At 39.8% G+C, this 21,046-nt stretch overlaps 1 protein-coding gene across 1 annotated transcript in view; it reads left to right on the top strand.

Annotated features, from left to right (window-relative positions):
- LOC149211759 (uncharacterized) overlaps window positions 1-21,046 on the top strand; it is a 78,922-nt gene that overhangs the window by 46,211 nt on the left and 11,665 nt on the right. The window contains exons 4-5 of the mRNA XM_089388473.1: window positions 5,805-5,864; window positions 6,278-6,497. Of these exons, the coding sequence (XP_089244599.1) occupies window positions 5,805-5,864; window positions 6,278-6,497 (280 nt within the window). The remainder of the gene's footprint in view (window positions 1-5,804; window positions 5,865-6,277; window positions 6,498-21,046) is intronic.

Raw genomic sequence — 21,046 nt, 5'->3', positions numbered from 1 at the left:
GTCCATAGCCTCGACAGGGTTACCTGTTACCCAGCAATGATCCTTTATCCTGCTTGAGGTTATTTACAACATTTCAGAGGAAAACCTTTTTTGACACTTTTTCCTTTTTTATTCTCTAAAGAACAATGTCTTGGTTTGGTGGCCAAATTATGACATAGTCATTCACTTGATTTACACTTTTGCTGAACAAGCTGGCTCGTGATGAGACCCCTTGTCTTTTGATTGCAACAATCTTGAGTCGTTGCCCTGTTTTGGTAGACAATTTTGGCAAAGTCAGCAAGTTATAATATCTGTGATCATGATAAGACGGCTCGTGATGAGACCTCTTATTCTTTGAGATATAGTGTTTTCTCGGATTGTTCCTCTGAATGCTGTGATTTCCTTGATCAGGGAGGAAGTCATTGTTTTTCCTTAAGAAAGCTCTGGACGACAATAATAGAGTTTGAAAACAGCAGCTTTACAGAGAATATTTATTTTATTATTGATACCTTTCATTGTGTTGATATAAAACAATTTTTTACCAAAGGTTGCTTTCATCAAATTTTTGAAGTTGAAACTAGCATCATGTCTGGGCTAAAGTTAACTCTACTTGTCAATAATAAAAATCAGATTTTTTGAAAAATTTTTGCTACTTGTACAAGCGAAAAGCTCAAAATCTGATAGAGAATTGGTGTCTTTTTCATGAACCCTTTTAGTGACCATCTACAACTGGTTTTATTTATAAGAAAGAGAAAAACAAATAAAAACTAAAACTATCCTATAAAAATAGAAGAGTGATCTTCTATGGAAAATATTTTTTAAGAATATGTCCATTAACAGGCAAAGAATCTCTTCTACCTGCTAAATCCTACAACATAAACGTCGATGGGCCTATGACTTCTACAATTTGAAAAGGACCAAGCCACAGTTTCTGAAATTTCGTATGTTTGCCCTTTTCTTCATGAGCCTTATCCCATTTCAAAACTAAATCTCCCATCTGAAAACTTTTTCTGGTCATTATGATTCAGTCAAAAGAGGATTTTATCAGCGCTTGGTGATGAGCATGGGTTTTCTTAGCTTGTTCTCGTCGTTCTTCTAATTTAATTATTTCCATTTGTCTTAGTTGTATGGAGGAGGTAGATACCTCATCGATGTGTTGTACCAAAGACAAAGAGGGGATGACTAAGTGAGTTGGAAGAACCACTTCTTTCCCATAAACTAAATTAAAAGGAGAAGTGCCGATTGAAGCTTTCTTCGTTATTCTCTCTGCCCATAAAGCATTTACCAATGCTTTGTGCCAATTCTTTTGGTTTTGGTCGACTATTCTTTTAATAATCCTAATTAGGTTTTTGTTTGTTGATTCAGCCAGTCCATTACCTTGCGGATAGTAGTTGTCCGAATATTTCAGTTTGAACCCTCTTTTAAGTGCAAACTCAGTTATCGTATTTCCAGAAAAGTATGAAGCATTATCAAACATTAAGTCCATTGGCAATCCAAACCTAGTGATTATAAATTGATCTATGAATTCAATAATGTTTTCAGAATTAGCTGTCTTGAGAGGAACTGCTTTTACCCATTTAGTAAAATAATCTGTTGTCGTGAGGATGTACCTATGCTGCTTAGAAGAGTGAGGAACGATCTCACCTATTATGTCCAAGCCCCACTAGCTGAATGGTTGCTCGATGTTTACCGGCTGTAGTGGCATGGACGGTTTCTTTTGTTTCCTTGCAGCAGTCTGGCAGACTTGGCATTTCCTCATATGACTGTGTGAGTCTTTGAACAGTGTGGGCCAATAATATCCTGCACGTAAGATTTTATGTGCAGTAGCATCTCCAACATAGTGTCCGCCTGCTGGTCCATCGTGGAGTTCCTGCAAAACCTTTTCGGATTCAGTTTTCTCAAGACACCTAAGAAGCACAGAATCGTAATTCCTTTTAAACAGAACATCATTTATGAACTGGTATTGTTTAGCTTTCAACCTCAGAGCTCTTTTCTTGGTGTGATCCAGGTGTGATGGAGCATACCCGTTCTTAAGATAATAAATGGTGTCAGCATATAATGATTCTGCATCGTTTAGGCTTACCTCATACGTATGTACTTCTTCAGATGCATTCTCTGGAATTTGCGATGCTCCAGCTAACATTTTGCAGAAGCCTTGACCTCTTACAATGTTTTCTGGTTTGATCTCAAGATCGTATTCTTGTAAAGCGGTGATCCAATTTGCTCTTTTTTCGCCCACATCCTTCTGTATCAGAAGGTTTCTTACCGCTGGAAACGGTACTATGACCTTAGTATGGGCTTTAAGTAAAAAAGGTCTGAAATATTTGATCGCTTTGAAAACAGCATATGCATGTTTCTCCACGTCTGAATAGTTGAGTTCAGCACCTTGTAAATTCGAGCTAAAAAATGTGATTGGAGCTTCCACTTTCTCTTGATTTTCTTGAGTTAGAATCGCGGCATAAGATTTTGCTGAGGCAAACGTGTATAAGATAAAAGATTCTGAAAAATTCGGGGTTGCTAAAGATGGAGCATTAATGATGGCTTGTTTGATCAAGTTGAATGCTTCATGCTCATCTTGACCCCATTTAAAATTTGAATTCTTTTTTATCATATTTTGCAAAGGAGAAACAATACGTGAGAAATCTGGGACAAATCTCTTCACAAAATTGATTTGACCAAGGAAAGATTGCATGGCATTTTTGTTATGAGGCATGGATATTTCGGAAATTTCTTTGTGATGAAAAGAAATTAACTCAGAAAAATATATAAATCACAAATAAAAAACAGAGACAAAATATTAGCGGAAAAAGGCTTCAGCCTCATGTTCTCTCTCATTACACATTACACAAATAATTGAATAGTGTTACAAATAAATACATGAGAGACAGTGTTCTCAAGATAGTGCGTGCTATCTTAGACACCTTTGGTTGAGATAATTTCTCACCAGACACACCAATATAGGAGTTACCTAAACTAACTCCTATCTTAGAGGAACAACCCAAGAGTTAGGCACAAATTCCTAACTTGGAATATTTAATTAATTGATTTATTTTTGGATTTATTATTGGTTTATGAGAGAGGCTAACATTCCCCCCTTCAATGAAAAATCCAAAATAAGAACGAGGAACCATCTTCCAAGTTCTCATGTTGATCCTCAAAAACATTGCCTGAAAAAACTGCCAAATCTGGATGCTGAACAAACCGCAAAATGAAGAGACTGAGCCAGCTGCATGACTGATTCATCTCAGAGGGACGCTTGACAACTCCATCATGTGCCAAGCCGCAAAAGGATCCAACTGTCCTTTGCTTGAAAACAGCATCCGGTGTCCACTGACACAATTTGATGAACGCCCACTGGCGTATTTGCTGATGATGATCGCCCACTGGCTGAAGATGTCGAAAAACAACTCAATGTTGCTTTTGCTATGATGAAAGCTGCTCACTGCTGCTTTGGTTGTCGATCGCCCACTGGCGAATTTGCTGATGCTCACTGCTGATGACAAATGCCCACTGGCTGATGAAGATGCCCACTGGCTACTTCGCTGATGTTGTCGAGACTTTCAGTCTGACAACCACTTGTCAATTTCATTGACATTTTCCCCCCTTTGTCAGCTGAAAGGAGAGACAATCTTCTCCAAAATTTATCTGAACTCCCCCCCTTCAGGTGTAGGAGAGTTTCACTGTTGTACTCCCTCATTCAATTGCATGAGAGTACCATCATCGGTTCACTGCTGGCTGCACTATGTATGATTGTAGTCGGTTGTAGAACTGAGACAATCTTTTGACTGTGGATGACCATTCCCAAGGATCGATCCATTCATAATGTATCTTCAATCTGCCTGATTTTTGTTGGTTGCGACATTTTTCTGAGGAATGATTGGGCTTGCCACAATGGCAACAAGGATGGAGATCAAAACATTGATCTTCCATATGACAGGTTCTTTGACAATGAGAACACTTTGATTGGACTTCAACTTTAGGTTGCGTACAATTCTGTTTGTCGGCAACTTTCGCAGAACCTGCTGAGGTGAGTGGTTCAAGAAATCCTGCACTCACAAACTTAATTGGCTTGGAATAATCTGGGATTTGTAAGTTGGTGTCATCAGGAACATATCCTAAGCCTCGTCGATTCTTGTTATTTTGAATCTCTTCCCAAGGCTTGATGATGGGTTTGGAAGAAATTTGCTCATGAACAACTTCGACACTTGAAGTTGTTTGGATGAATGAGTTATCTTCTGGATGGTTCAAAGACTTGAAAGTATCACTCTTTTCTTGCAATTCATTCCTTTGAAGTTGGGACTCAAGCTGAAGAAACTCAATGGTTTCATGCGTTTGCTGTAGATGCCGTGAAATATCAGCAAGAGTTTCTTTGCTGACGTGCACCATGTCTTCATCACTGGAGATGATCAAACTGTGAAGAATGTTTAACAACTGAATATGTTGCGCCATCTGAACTTGCTCACTTGAAGTCAGGCTCTCTTGTTGTAGATGTCGTGCTTTGAACTGTTTCACTTTACTTGAATGACAGGCTCGCTTGCTATGGAACTTGAATGGCACGCTCGCTTGATTTGTGGCTTATTGTACTTGCTGAGAACACTTGTTAGAACTTTCTGGAATTCACGCTCGCTTGATGACGAACTCAACTTGCTTGATTGGTGTTAGAGTTGAACTTGTTTTGGTTGTTGTGATGGTTGTGTCAAGGAGTTAAAACTCATGGACAGGGTGTCGAACACTGTCGAAAATGCACCCAAAAAACTTACAATGATTTTAATGACTCACATAAAACAAGGAATTCACTTGTCTTAATTTGACTAAGTTGAAGAGAATGAACGTGCTTGACTTATGATCAAATCAAGACGTGGGTGTCGGTTTCAACCGAGAATGCACCCGTACAATTCAATTTGATTGGAATTTGATTTACAAGTTCTTAAATTTGTTTGCAAAAATTTCAATGTAGACTTTTGCTTTGAAATGCTTTAACTTGATTAAGTGAATTTGCTTGTTGATGTAGAATGCTGATGTTGACAATCTATGATTATGAATTGTATTTGCACAGATACAAGTGTTGAGTTCAATTGTCCTTCCTTGACACTATTCTGTTACAAGTGTTGTGCTTGCTTGCATTGAACTTTATGTATTTTAAATGAGATCATTTATGTGTCAAAACTAGACACAAATAAAAAAGCAACAACATGAAGCCATAAAAACACTCGCCATCACAAATACACTCTTCGTGTACCTAAGATCCCCTTATTCAATTTCGGGCGGATCTAGGACACAATCAACACAAAAAATGATATCTTTATTAAACTTTGGAGTACATAATTGTCAATTTCTCAAGCCATGAGAATGTCAAGCTCACAAATACTTGAAGCAACTTTGAGTAAAATCTCTCAAAATCTCTCTCAAAATAAAATATTACTTTGAAATATATGATTGACTTTTCTCAAAAAAGAATTTACTTATCATCTCTCTTATGTCACTCCTTATATCTCCTTTCTTATGTCACTCCTTATATCTCCCAAAAGCACTCCAAAAAATTTACACTTTAAACGGCATACCTCATTACAAAAATTAAAAAAATATTTTCCACTCCTTATCTCTCCAAAACACACTTTAACTAACTTATGCCCACTCAAACATAATAAAATCTCCACTTCACATTACACCACTCATTCATTTTTATGCATCAGGCTTAAGAAAAATACAAGTAAAAGCTCACGTTTTGGAAATGCGCATTTACCCAGCATAAAACTTTTAAAAATATTACTCCACTAAGAGTGCTGAAAAAAAAAGTTGACTTTGGCGATTTGGTCGGCGTGCAGGAGAAAGCTCGAATCATTTGAGGAGGGCACTGGAGCTCGAAGCAGTAAATTCGCCAGTGGGTAACGACATTTCATAACTTAGTCCAATTCGATGGCTCCGCAATTTCATTTACAAAGCTGCCAACAATAATTCAAATGTTGGCCCTTCATTCAAAAGTTTGCTGCTGTAGAATTGTCGCATGTAATTCCATCCCAATTGCAAGGTGCAACAATGGAGTCTTCCCAGTTTTTCATGGAATTCTGAGGATCTTTCAGGCTACTCTTGAACAACTGTAAAATTTGAGCCGCTTGACTAAGAGCTCGGGCTCTGTTCATCTGTACCAAACCGCATGAAAACAACAAGCATACATTCCAAACAACAAATTATTTATAAAAAAGCATACTACGGCGCCACACCTTCTCATATTACTTTTAACTCCCTAGCAATAGCTCTCACGCTGTTCTACAAATCTGGCAACATTTGTTGCAAACAGATTACAGAAAAATACACAATTGAACTACTCTGTCATCGCTACCGGCCGCGTGACGGGATTTTCCCTTTGTTTTAGCAGCAGGGTTGGAATAAGTAGAGGGACTCCGCATCTGAAGATAAATAGGACGGTGGTCAATGGCTCCGGCACTCCAGTTATTGATCAGATTTTGAGACTTCGATTAGAGAGAGCGAAATTGCTCGGATACAATAATTATGCAGAGGTAAGTATGGCCATGAAAATGGCAACTATAGAGAAAGCTGAAGAACTCTTAGAAAATATTCGAAGTGCTTCATGGGATTCAGCTGTGCAAGATCGGGAAAACACGAGGCATTCGGGTTAGTGACTGTTATTCTACAAAAGGGTTATGAGCCGAACACAGTCACATTTACCACGACGCGATTGGCCCTCTATCGTAGATGAACTCTATAGATGAGAGACAGTCACATTTACCACGGCGCGATTCGTTGGAGGAGGGGAGCGCTGCAACCCAAAAATTGTAATGTCAGAAGTTTACCTCTGTCAACGCAGGATCTGTCAGTCGCTAAATGTGATGATCAAACAATGAGAATATTTTTTTTTTATCACACGGGCTCTAGCCTCTGACACAGGTTCCACAACTTCACAAGTTCTCTGCAGCATCAAGGTATACGTAACTCACCTTTCACCTCTCAGACATCCGGCAGGTCGGACCAAGATTGTTCCAACGGATGCAAATCTGAGGGGCGGATCGCCACAACCATGCTTCTTTTACAGCAAAGCGCTCAGTGAATCCACGGTGGCACAGTGCGGACCTCCTCCTTAGATCGTCGTCTCAAATGGAGCTATGGCTCACAACACACGCCTCTCACAACAAACTAGCTAACTTGGCTCTGATACCACATGATGAAAAGAAATTAACTCAGAAAAAAATATAAATCACACATAAAAAACAGAGACAAAATATTGGCGGAAAAAGGCTTCAGCCTCATGTTCTCTCTCATTACTCTACAAATTAATTGAATAGTGTTACAAATAAATACATGAGAGACAGTGTTCTCAAGATAGTGCGTGCTATCTTAGACACCTTTGGTTGAGATAATTTCTCACCAGACACACCAATATAGGAGTTACCTAAACTAACTCCTATCTTAGAGGAACAACCCAAGAGTTAGGCACAAATTCCTAACTTGGAATATTTAATTAATTGATTTATTTTTGGATTTATTATTGGTTTATGAGAGAGGCTAACACTTTGATTCTGTCAGGTTCAATGTGAATATCAGATTTTGACACTATGAATCCTAGAAGTTTTCCTTCACTTAATGCGAAAAAAGATTTCTTTGGGTTAAGTGAAATCCCATGCCTTAAACATCATTGAAAGATTTGTTTCAAGTCTTTGAGATGGTCGCTTCGCTTCTTGGAGTACACTGTTATATCATCCAGGTAAATCACTACAGATTTATTGACTAAACCTTTGAATGCGATGTCCATGGCTCTCTGAAATGTAGCACCGGCATTGATCAAACCAAATGGCATCTTCCGATATGCGTATGTGCCCCATTTAGTTCGGAATGTGGTTTTTAACTAATCATCGGGATTTGCCAGCACTTGACTGTATCCTGAAAATCCATCCAAAAAAGACATTAATTCTGAGCCTCCTACTGCCTGTAATATCTGCTCCATAGGTGGGAGGGGAAAATTGTCTTTTTGACAGGCTTTGTTGAGATTCCGGAAATCGATACAAATCCTAATATCTCCGTTTTTCTTTCTAATGGGTACCATATTGGAGACCCATTTGGAATGTCTGACGGGGAAGATTATTCTGGCTCTCAATAACTTATTTAGCTCAGTTTTTATCTGATTTTCTAAATTGGGGTGGATTTTTCTAAGCTTCTGTTGGACAGGTTTTTCATTGTCAGTCATAGGGATAGTGTGTTGAATTATAGAAGTGTCGTATGTCTTCAGCTCATCGTAGTTCCAAGCAAAAACATGTCTGTATTGTCTCAAAAGACGGATATATGCTAATTTTTCTTCAGGGGCTAGGCGTGGCCTAGATTATCGTTTTGTGGTTTCTCATCGGTTCCTAGGTTTACTAAATCGTAGTTCAGAGTAGAACTGTACAGCTTAGAATTGGTAGACCTTTTAAACCGACTTTTCAAATCATATAAGTCTTCTAGTTTAACCACCGATTTAGGTATAGCATTATCAGTGCTATTTTTTTGTATTTGGTGATCATGATGGTCTTCGTCAATTATTTGATTTGAGTAGGATCCTTCAGAAGTGAGGAAATTTACAATGTCTGGATCGTCATTGAATACTCTCCAGTTTGTAATGTTGTCAGGGATGGACGGTCTAAAAATTAATTCTATTGAGAATCTATTTGGACTAAAATCTTCGGAGGGAATAAGTCTAGAGGCTACGTTAGCTAACAGGTCTGCGCTCGCATTTTGGAGTCTTGGGATTGACGAAATATTGAATGCTATGAAATGTGCAGTCAGATCTTGTATTAAAGATTGATAGTGCTTCAAATGACCTGATAGGCAATGTATGGTGTTACGTACCTGTTTGACGACAATCTCAGAGTCTCCGAAGACTTGAAGGTACTTAACGTTCAACCCGATTGCTTTGTATAGGCCTTGCACCAAGGCCTCGTATTCCGCTGTATTGTTTGTGCAATCGAATTCAAGCCTGCACGTAAGCATGGTCTTATTTCCGTCTGGGCTAATCAGAACGCATTCTGCTCCTGCTCCCTCGTTAGATTTAGAGACGTCAAAATATAATTTCCAAAACAAAGATGTATTTACAGGGTTATCTAAAAAATTAACACACTTCGAATTATCAGTTTGGGAAAAAATTTCGACTTGGGACAAAACTGAATTTTCTAAGTAAGGTGAGGTATGAGCATTAAAATTGCCGAGGAAAGAATCTACCGAGTAATTTCCTATGATACTGTTGTTGTATGCTATTGCTTCATTTTCTCCCTCCAATTCTGTCACTATGTACTTCTGTTGTAACTCTCGTTCAACCTTTATTTGATTCGGTTTACCATTGTAGGGTAACCACATGTGCGACCAGTCAGTTGAGAAGTATCCATGGAGTTTTTTGGACCAATCCCTGCTAAGAATTAAGCCATAGAATTCAGGGATATCAGCTACTAGAATGTCAATAACCTAACATACCTTTGGGTTAGACGACAATCTTATGGTCACTTGATTAAGTTCACCAATCACTTCGACTTGGGATCGATCAAGCTGAACTATGCGCACTGCGGATTTTTGCGGTTGAACGTTCAACTTGGCACATATTGATCTGGGTAAAATATTCGTTGAAGCACCAGAATCTACCAAACAATTGTGCACGTTTTTGTTGAAAAATTCATAAGTGAGAAGAAAAGGGGGAGTGTGAGACCTTGATCTTCCTCCAATCAAGGCGGTGTCATTTGGGTCAATCTTATTGATCGTGTTGGTTGGAGGTCTTCCCGTGTTGTGGGAAGCTACAGCTGTAGGCAAAGATGTAGCAGGCACGGCATGTAATTCTTTCATCATTATCTTCTGTTGATGTTTCAATTTGCTCAACTCATAAAGAGTGATATTAGCCCTATTTTTTTTCATGTCATCAATAATGTTGTACTCCATTTCATCCGACACAATCAGTGTTCTTGATGGAGGTGTTTGATATGATTGGACTGGGCTAGATTGAGTCGCTTTAGCGGTTTTTTCTTTGTTGCGACTTTATCTTTTGTTGCAGGGCTTGCGCCCTTCTGCTTAGGGGTAGTTTGGGGAGGATCAAGTTGATTTTTGCTTCGTGTGCTAACCGGAAATGCTTCTTGATCTTCTTCTTGTGGGAGGATGAAATCCCACATTCCTTGTAGTTCCACAACTTCTTCGTCATCAATCTGCCCTTCAGTGGTATTCTCTTCTTCTTCTTCTTCTTCTTCGGATTCGACGTTTGAGATAGCATTGGGCGGTTTCACCTCCATTGAAGGATTTCTTTTAAAAGCTCTGTAGGGCTTTCTCGAAGAAGTTTCTGCTACTTGTTTCTTTATGTCAATCATCTCATTGGACATGGTTTTTAACACTTTTTGTAATCCTTCCAAATCGAAAGGATCTTTCGATTGTTTCTTCTTGGGGTCTTCCTTGTAGGAGACTTTCTTAGATTTGCGTTCCTCTATCGCAAACATTTTTTCCAGGGCCACTACGCGTTTTTCTACTGCTATCGCCTCTGTCAAGTTTTCAACTAAGGTTGTCTTATTTGCCCTATCTACGAAGATTGCCAAGTTCGATGGTAAGGCAGTAATATACCATTCACATCTCACTTGTTCACTGGGCTGGGAAGCAGCAGGAATTTTGTTGAGGATTTTATTTAACCGTAAATTAAAATATTTGATGGGTTCTCTAGCCTCGGCTTTAAGATTGGATAGGTCATTGATTAATGTCACCATTGATCTATCATCACCAACTTTGGTAATGAATTGACTTTGAAAAATGTCCCAACTTGTGATAGACCCGGAAGGTAATGAAAATTACCATGACCCAGCTGTCCCTTGCATTGTGTAGGGAAAAAGCCGGACGACAGCATCCTCGTTGGTAACTCCGTTGAGATTAACAGAAAGCATGAAATTATTGATATGCTCTTCAGCTAGCATGCCTGCTTCTGGATTGAATTTGGGTAGCCATTTCTCAGGATGGGCCGGTATTGGGCTCAGGGGTGGAGGCATTAAAACTGCCCCAGGATTGTTCCATGGAGACTGGGCCATCGTTGAGCTGCTAGTAAATGAAAGTGAAGAGGATGATCCCTGATGCTGGGAAGATGAAGATATTATGATCTTTAATGATTGAAGAGGAGGGGTTGTGGAAGATGGATGAGTGGTTTGGAATGAAGACGTGGGTGGCTAACTTCGCGGTGAGGGAGTTGAGATGGACGATGTAGATGAAAGAGTCTCACTGTCAGACTCTGGTGGTGTTTTCCTTGCTCTTTTCCTGGTGGGAAGAGGGAATTCAGTTGGCTGGATGCCAAATTTTTCACTCTTTAATCTGGTCAGAGGATGAGCAGGATTGTACTGCGAAGTCACGCTACTTTGAGATTTATCAGACCTCTGAGTAAAAATAGAAAATCCCTGGAGTTTGCGAATCAGAGTTTGAACTTCAGGGGGTTCAATGATAAATTGGTCTGAAATATTAGGGTATGTAGTAGCGGTTGATACTCGAGCGACTTCTGACTCTGGATTTAAACGTACTAGGGAAGTCGGGGGAGTTGATGAGGGCGATTTACTCTCAGAATGGTATTTAGATTTTGATTTAGATTCCATTCATAGTTCGGGCCCTCCTTCTAGCGCCAAATATGTTGAAGCCCCGAAAATCGGGTCGACAACAAGGGGGATACCCACCCAGTCCGGACCTTGGTTGGCAGCTCCTTATCCGTTTGGTATAGCGGGTCCGACTGGGGATAATGGGACCAGTTTCCCAATCTAAGGGGTGTGTGTGTGTGTAGAGTTGGATGGTGTTGATCTAAGAGTATTTTAATCTAATTTAATTCAAACTTCTAAAGTAACTCTATGCTATTGTAATCTAATAAAAAAAACACATCTAATCTACGCTAACCTGGGGTGTATTTCTTCTATTATGCGATCTAAAGAGATTTCGAACAATAACTGGTAATAAAGATCATTCAACTATCATAAGAATAGAAATCAATTAAGATAAACCATTCTGCATAAGAAGTTAAGCAAAACAGTTGTGAACAGCATATCGCATAATAAGTTATTCATATATCAAGCACAAATAAATGACTCCACCGTACAGAAGTGCCAAATGGTAACCCACACATTCATGCATTAACATATAAACAACTGAAAACTGCATATCACTTTAAGAATATGAACAGAAACTGGTCAAGAGATAAAAGTACCATTTATGACTGGTTCCACTCATAAGCTTCAAGCAATAACGATTTATCTCTACTTGTTCTAACATCTACTAAGAGTACAAAAGTGCAACATCAGTAGCAGACATTAAATGCAAACATTGATAAATCTCGATCCATCCATTCACCAAAAACCCCCTCCGAGGGTGCAAAAGTGCATGTTCTGAGGACAAGTTCTTTGACAAATTTCCGGACCCTTCTCCAAATGCCTGAGAAGGGTTTAAATACTACTAACTAATTAATCTTAATTACATAAATTTAGGACACGGTTTCAAATGACCGCCCTTCTACTAAAGCAAATTTATTTCTAAAAATTGAATCTAATTTCTAACCGTTTTTGTATTTGCTCCTTAGTGCTGTAAGCAATGCAACATTCACCTGGGAAGAGTCGGCTGTTTGTCTTCTCCTTTCGTTTGAGTTACGGAAATAGAAATAACAAGCGCTGGCACCGCTTTCTGACAAACTGGAAGATATTTTCCTCTGGTTTGGTGTATCCACTGTGTGTATACTTGGTAATAACCCAAATGTCTCTCAAACTGATTGTGTTGTTGCTATTTCGGTTTCCGGCCTCGCGAATGACTGAACAAGTTAGTGACTTTTCTCTCTGAACAATTTTCTGTCTTGAAAACTGCTTCCGTTCTTTGTTCCAGGCTTTTCGGGTGCGTTTTCCCTCTTTAGCGTTTTTCTTTTTGCTTTACCCAGTCTAAGCTTCAGGATCTTTTGTGAACATGTTGCTTTTGTGCGCCTTTGACTCTGAGTCTTGGATAGTCTATTTCCATCAGTCTCTGTTGAGTGATACTCTGGAATCCGCGGTCCTGCTGCATGCGGCATCCGTTTGCGAAGGCATCTCTTCTCTGTTCTCCGAGTATTGACGCTTTCCCCTTTTCCTTAGATGTTTCCTGCATATTGATTTATATTAGTTGCTGTCTTACAGTTTACGCAAAGGAAAAGAGTAATGACGAAAAGATTGATATGAAAGATTTAGCTCTAATGAATGCATAATCATGACACTCATAATGAACTGACTCTTAGAAAAACACAACACAATCCTTCTCAGATACTTTGGCGTACAATCATTAAATTCTTTTAAGGAGCGCGCCCAATTTTGGTCTGCAGACAGCTTTCCTTGAACACTGTGTCGAGGAAATTTTGCGATGAGTGTTTTTGTGACTCGCATCGCAGAATCGAGGATTGTGTCATTTAAGATGTGTCATCGCAGGAATTGGTGATCGCATTCATCACAGATCGCAAATCGCAGATCACAATATCGCAGATCGCGATATCGCAGATCGCAGTTAATCATGATCATTGTGTGCTGCTTATGGGATGTTGCGATATGCGACGTTGCATATCGGTCGTCGGCGATGCCTTGAGATTTTTATTTAAGAGCGTTTTCACAATATAAGCGATGCGATGAATTTCGCGTCGCTTCTTCGCAGCTTATTATGCGCATAGGAAAACATCTTGCTCTCTTCTCGCGATGCGATATAGCTTTAGGGAGTCAAAATACAAAAATTTTGATAAAACATTTTTTTCTTTTTTGGGGTTTTGTTAAGGGTCCCTATTTGCTTGGTGTTATTGCTAATACCAATCAAAGAGGGGGGTTGTTGGTGACCACAACACCTTGTTATAGACATTTTTAGGCACTGCAACCACAATCATAAATGTCCATAAACCAAGCACTCATAAGTCCCTAAAAGTGTTGTTCCAACCCCTAAAAGAACAAGGTCAGCTGATTACATCATCTCCCAGAAGCTCTCCATGAAAAACTACTCAGAACTGGTCAAAACTGAACCATCTCACCTGCTCCATGGTCAAAGTGCGCTGCATCCCACCTAAATGCACATGGGAGGTGTGATGCATACTGAAAATCACTTCTATGGGGTGCGATGGGCGAGAGTGGACAAATGGCAGGGTCAATCTACAAGGTGGAGGATCATGGAATCTTCCATAAACTTCTCCCGTGACACTTGCCTCTCTGCATTCGCCCAGGGATGAGTAAGAGATCATCAATCTCCAAGTGGAATCAAGAACTATTAGAGAGAGGACACTAATCAAATCTCAAAAGCTGACTCACCCCCCTTACAAACATCTATATATGGATCCCTCATCCCAGAGATCCAGAGGTTGGAATTTTGCATCTTGTAAGGAAGTGCTGCTGGTTTCTTGGTGCAACATCATAGTGTTGGGTGATCTAAGCTTTTCATGAGGTGAAGAAGGGCTTTCTTCCTGAGAGGATGACGTTGGGTCAGAACAATTGGTTGTAATCCTCTTTGCTATTCTTGATTATTAATAAAGCTATTCAAGTTTTCATCCAGATTCTTGTATGATTGATGATATATGCATTTTTGTGGTCAATATATATCTGGTCCTATATTTTTTATGATAGTAGATCTCTGTTCTTGTATAGTGTTATGCTGCCTTGATTCCACAGGTTCTCTTTGAAGCTGGGTAGACGAGGAAGCGAGTGGCAAAGACCTATCAGAAGGGAGAGGAATCAAGCAAGGAACCAAGTGCAAGACAGAGGTTGGTCTCACTTTTTCCCCTCTTATCTACTTCTCATAAAGGAAAACGAAAGTGGTTTTAGTTTGTTTGTTTCTAAGGTAGCTACCAGCCTTAGTGGGACTAGCAGCTCTGCATAGACACTAGATTTCCCGATAACAAAATGGCGACTCCACTGGGGAGCGAATAGATTGTTTGTTTGTCTATATTTGTTTGCTTTATAAACTTACAGATGGAGCCTGAAGTCAAGCCAGCTAGCCTTCGAACTGCATTTTCTATGCAAATGCAAAGTAGATCAATGCTGCTTCAGTCTATCTCCGAGTTTTGTTTATGAACTGAACAATCGATTTACAAACTCTCTAATTGCCCTTATGGTGGCTCTAGTAACCTCCTTAGATCTACCCCTGTGATTTATTTACTGATTACCACTTGCTCGACCTAAATCCCTGAACTGTGCTGCAAACTGTGATCAAGAACTGGATCAAAAGTCTCACACTGTACCATCGCACCCTCTCTTCAAGGATATCAGTATGCATCACACTTCCCATGTGTTGTAGGTGGGATGCATACTAGAATCCCTGTGTAATAGGTGCGCTGATCAGAAAGGGCTAATTTTGCCTTCAGACTTTGGTTTTTTCACTCTTTTCAGCTCTATTCAGGAGTTTTGTTGTCTGTAATCAGTATACCTCTATTGGAAACCCCCTTCCTTGCCATTATTCTGCCTCCATTGTGCAAAGAAATGTAAATGTTTTTATGTATTGTGAGCCATTTTCAGTTCTCTTTTACAAAGAAGTAGCGTAATTGAACTGTCATTTCTTGATCTGGAAGTGTCGCAAGTGTTGTTTTCAGTCATAGAAGAGAATCTGATTGTTCTTGATAGTCAATTACACTGTTACTATTGTATTTGATTTGAATTAATAGTTTTTCAAGTGTCGAAAGCAAGTTTTCAATTCCAAATAACAAAGTGTCATCATTGTCTTCATTTTGTCTTGAAAAGAAACTTGTTAGTAATGTCGCTTTGAAAAATAATTCAGATTTGCGCTTGGATTTCTTTTTATCATTCACACATTAAGAAGGCTGAAAACAAATAAATGCATGTGCATTTTCATTTAGACTATCCGTTGGTTTGATTTAGGACAGTGCATATAGTGTGTGCTCTCTGCTCTATGTTGAAAGAATATCATCTCTCTTTCCTTAGTAGCTAGGATTTTCATTGCAAAAAGAAGATTAAACGATTGTTTATCATCTTAGATTGCATTTTATGAATTGTATATCTACATCACGCGGTGAACCTGAAAGGCAAATTTCTTAAGCAAGATCAACTGTTAAATAAATTTAATGAATCTAAAAACGCTTTGGAACCTAACGCACAACATTTAGAAGTCTAGGCTAGAGACGTATTCCAGCGTCATAAAGCCTGGTAACTGTTGTTTTCATTGCTGGTTGGGTGATTCCTCCACTTTGAGACGATAGGTGCCAGTACGGACTTGTGCTCCCACGTATCGTCGAGTATATATTGGGAGACCACAAGAGGCTTTATCCTTTATCCATAGGAAGCTGTGTCTGCCGCCCTACCGATCGAAATGCACTAAACACAGCGTTCGGGAAGATTGACTGCCGTACCATAAAAAGTATTCTGCAGTTTTGCGATTGGTTTGGTAATCCCTCTGTCTAGATTTCCAGAGTAGTCTCTTTCGTTCCTTTTCAGACTCCTTAAAGAAAAAGGTCCATCTGAGCACTTGTCACTTCAATCTCATTAAAAATCGAAGGCAACTAGAGTCATCTTTTGTTTTTTCTCGACTCTTAAAAATTGAAAAAACAAGTTGTGTCAAAGCGTCTAAAATTCATTTAATTTGGAAACATATTTCCCCTGATTTTTAGTTGGTCGAGTAATCCGTAATCGTGGAGAATCCTCCATCTAGTACTCCATCGCAATTTGGAGTCAGGATCACCCTATATCCTTCTTCATCAGAAATTAGTCTACCATTATCGGAAGCTCCCATAGAATTGCTAGGAAATATTTTGGATAGATTAGAAATGTCTGAACAACCATCGACATCTAGGACTGTGCCATCAGACACAGCGACGGCAGAACTTCCTGCTGTCACTCCAACAATGTTCGTCGGCATACCATATGTCCCAACTAGCTCTCAATTGCTAGATGGGGCCCACTCAGGGGCTATTTCGACAGTATGGTCCGTTCCCGTTTGTTCATCCGGAATAATATCCGGGAACTCTTATGTTGAGTCTCAGAAAATTAATCCTTCACGGTGTCAATTTGGGCAGTCCGGTCCTCAAGGACAAACCATTCCTTTGAGTACCGGATTACCGCCGTATGAGGGGCAATATACCCTTTCATTGTCTCCTCCGGGAGGACAACCATACGAGAGTTCACAACAAAATTCAGGTTATACTGGAATTACATCTAGCAGTTGGGTGCCAATACTGCCTCAACAACCAAGAGTTGTATATTCAATGCAACAATGTTTACCTATGTCAAATATACCAACTACGTCGGCTATTGTGACGGTGTCGCAAGTACAAGCGTTGCCTGTTGTATGCCAACCTCAGGTTTCTCAGGTTGTAATGCAACAACCTCTTGTCCCTGCGACTCAACCACAATCGCCAACTAGTGGAATGACACAGGCCCAAACGGGTACAATTACACCTCATCTTGGTCAAACAGCCAGTATTGGACAACAGCACATGGCTTCAAAACCATGGCTGGTGCAATATCAACAACCGCAATTCCAACAAGTTTACCAAGGATTTGAGCAACAAATCTTTGCAAATAATGGGCAGCCGTATATTCAAAACGGTAAAAATCAACCATTCTATAATGGTTATGCCCATCAACCTTATCAAAGTTACCAGCATCAAACGCAATATGATGGTATGCAAAGACCAACTGGCCAGGCAATTCCATCTTATCCTGGGTATGCTTCACAAAACCTAAATCAACAGTTACCCTTCGTGGCGACTTTAGAGTTACCGGATCTAAATCGGCTAACGAACGATCCAATTGCTTACGCCCCTTAGTGGCCAGCGATTCCGCATAAACTTCCGTCAGATATTCCTAAATTTAATGGGAATCTCGGTGAAGATCCTTCGAATCATGTGATGACATTTCATCTGTGGTGTTCATCAAACACCCTAAACGATGATTCAATTAGGCTTCGCCTTTTTTAGAGAACGTTAACTGGTCCGGCAGCAAAATGGTATATCGAATTACCTAGAGCTTCGTTCGATAACTTCAGTACCCTAGCCACAGCCTTTTTAACCCATTTTCAGTTACCCATAAGGTACGAAACGGGAACAAAACTTCTTACCAATTTCAAGCAAACAACGGCCACTCACATATCTGATCATATTCATGAGTGGCGACGTCGCCATAGAATGGTAAAAACGTATGTTCCTGATCAGCTTTTAGCTGAATGGTTTATTAAGTCATTGTTACCTTCCATTACAGAAGATGTGGCAAAGGCAGGAGTCATCACTGAAGAGCAAGTTATTTCTCATGCGCAATATTTAGACTTGATTTATACTCAGTCTGGCACGCTCTACGATATAATCCCTGACGCTCCCAGGCCAGAATTTTCCGTTCCTCCTCCTCCTAAATCGAACAATGACTCTCATGTCAGCGATGGCGTGATTGGTATGACAGACACGAAATCAACAAAGGCTAAATCTAAAAAGGCCCGTAAGATTTCTAGTCAAATGCAAAAGAAGAACTTCTCGCCTCGGAAGTAAATTCCATCTCAACTGGCAAAGGCAAAGAAACCAAGCAACGAGGAGGCAAGAAGAAAAACAAAGGGAAGAAGAAGAAACATGAGGAATCATCACCTGAAAAATATTCTGCAAACCCTTCTGGAGATAAGAAACCAAATCATCCATGTCCTATATGTGATGAGGATCATTGGACAAGAGAGTGTCCATATAAAGCTGAGCTTAGAAAATTCTTCAAGAATTCAAAAACCTCGGTGGTACTCACTGATCCGTTTCCAGATCTAGGAACAAATCTAGTTGCCAGTGATAATGCTTCCCCATCCCAAGTGCTGATGTTGTCGATTTCGAAACAACAAAATGATGCTTTGATAACGACAAGGAATAAAGATTACGGCAATCCACAATTGTCGAACAACAAGGATAAAGATCAACCTAGTAGTTCGACAACAACTTCGACAGAAGTTGTGCCGCCCATCATTCCAGAGCTGACAATAAAACTGCCAAAGGGAGTAGTACACAATTCGACATTTAATCCGTGTGCCAGAGTAGCACAACATTATAATATAGTGGAAGATCTGGCCCAATCGCCATCCGCTATGTCGACACTTGAGGTACTGCAAAATTGCCCCTCCCAAAAGCAAGCTTTATTATCAGCAATAGGTGGGATTGACCCAAAGGATTCTAATCTTGTGTCCTTTAATCACAAAGGATACGATCCTCAGTTACCAGCTCAACTAGCTTTCCTCATTCAAGTGAAAGCCCTCAACAAAATTGTTCATCGAACAATTATTGATGAGGGGGCATCTACATGTATTATGTCGATGAGTTGCTGGAAAACTTTAGGATCTCCAACCTTGTCGCGATCTTCGACAACAGTTACAGCATTTGATGGACAAACATATACCCCATATTGGATTTTAAGTAACCTGCAAGTTGAACTAGGGGGGGAAATAGTAGAAATAGATGTTGAAGTAATTGACGGAAACCTCGATTACAAGATCCTATTGGGAAGGCCCTGGATATATGCTATGGCTGTCGTTGTGTCGACCTACTTTAGGAAGATTGCATTTCCTTTTCAAGGAGGAATTACAATCATCGACCAACAAACATTTCTCCCAAATAGTTCCCAAGTTACGGGAAGCATTCCGATGATCCATGGAAGCCCCCATTCGCTTCAAAATATCGGAGTAGGCCTACTAAAAGACCCTATATTAATAGGGACTTTTGCCCTCCCACCACCAATCAATCTGGCGGAAGTGGCAACGGTAGGAACCTGCAATATGATATCTTCTATTCAAAAGATCTCAGAAAACAATATTAACATGGATCATCTACAAGTATTGCCTCCAAGCCCAATAGAAATATTGTAGCAATCAATGTTCCTAGCATGGGAGACAAACCCTAATCAACGCTCATCAAGCGTTTGGATAGATAGGTCTAAGGAATATGGCACCCCTTCAGATCCTTGGTCGCAAGTGCATTACACCGACAAAGGAATTGTTCAGTCAATGATAATTGAAGGGGCGCCATGGGAAAATTACCACCATCGTTCCCATCTTCCGGATTGTCAAGAAGATACTCCTGATGACCTTCGTCATCCTTCAGTTTTTTATTTCCTATCAAATACTGTAAACACGGTGGATTCCGAGCGAAACGTGTCCAATATTGAAGAGACTATCGCCATAAATATCTCGACCAAAACAGATGTTGTAGAGAATGTTTATGTTGGCAAATGTTGTTCTCCTTCAGAACAGGAAATATATAAAGCTCTTTTTCACGAATTCAGAGATGTATTTGCTTGTTCATATGATGAAATGCCAGGCATTGACTCGAGTATAGTTGAACACGAAATCAAGATGTATCCAAATGTCAAACCAATACGATAACGACTACGGCAGGTGCACCCCAAGAAAGCCGCTGCCATCAAGGCAGAAGTTGAAAAACTTCTCCATACTGGTTTTATTTACCCAGTTCCTCTAACGGATTGGGTATCGAATATTTTTCCTGTAATGAAAAAACAAGGAACGATTAGAGTGTGCGTCGATTATAAGGATGTAAATCAAGCTTGTCCAAAAGACAACTACCCTACACCCTTTATTGACCAGATAATTGATGAATGCGCCGGATGTGAAATATTTTCATTTATGGATGGATTCTCCAGGTATAATCAAATAAATATCTGCCCACAGGACCAGTCAAAGACTGCATTTATTTGTCCGTGGGGCACATTTGCATATCGCAAGTTACCCTTTGGTTTAAAGAACGCAGGGGAAACATTTCAGAGGGCAATGAATTATTCCTTCCATGACATCAAAAACATCGTTCAACCATATCTCGATGATCTTCCGGCTCATTCGCGAAAGCGGACCGATCATCCACAGCATTTAAGAGCAATATTTCTACATTGCCAACACTACAAGATACGACTCAATCCACACAAATGTGTGTTCTGTATCAGTTCTGGTAATTTACTTGGCTTTGTAGTATCAAAGGACGAGATTCTTCTCGACCCATGTAAGGTTCAGGCAATCATAAATTTGCCTCCACCTTCAAATTTGCTTCAGATTCAGAAACTCCAAGGGAAACCAAACATTCTGAGGAGGTTCATTCCAAATTACGCCGAACTTGCTAAAGGTTATA

Source organism: Pinus tabuliformis, chromosome 1_1 (genome assembly GCF_031772625.1).
Source record: "Pinus tabuliformis cultivar Carrire ecotype Pingquan chromosome 1_1, CPIR1, whole genome shotgun sequence".
NCBI classification, from domain to species: domain Eukaryota; kingdom Viridiplantae; phylum Streptophyta; class Pinopsida; order Pinales; family Pinaceae; genus Pinus; species Pinus tabuliformis.
The sequence above is the reverse complement of the archived record's forward strand: the minus strand, read 5'-3'. Positions and strand labels throughout refer to the sequence as shown.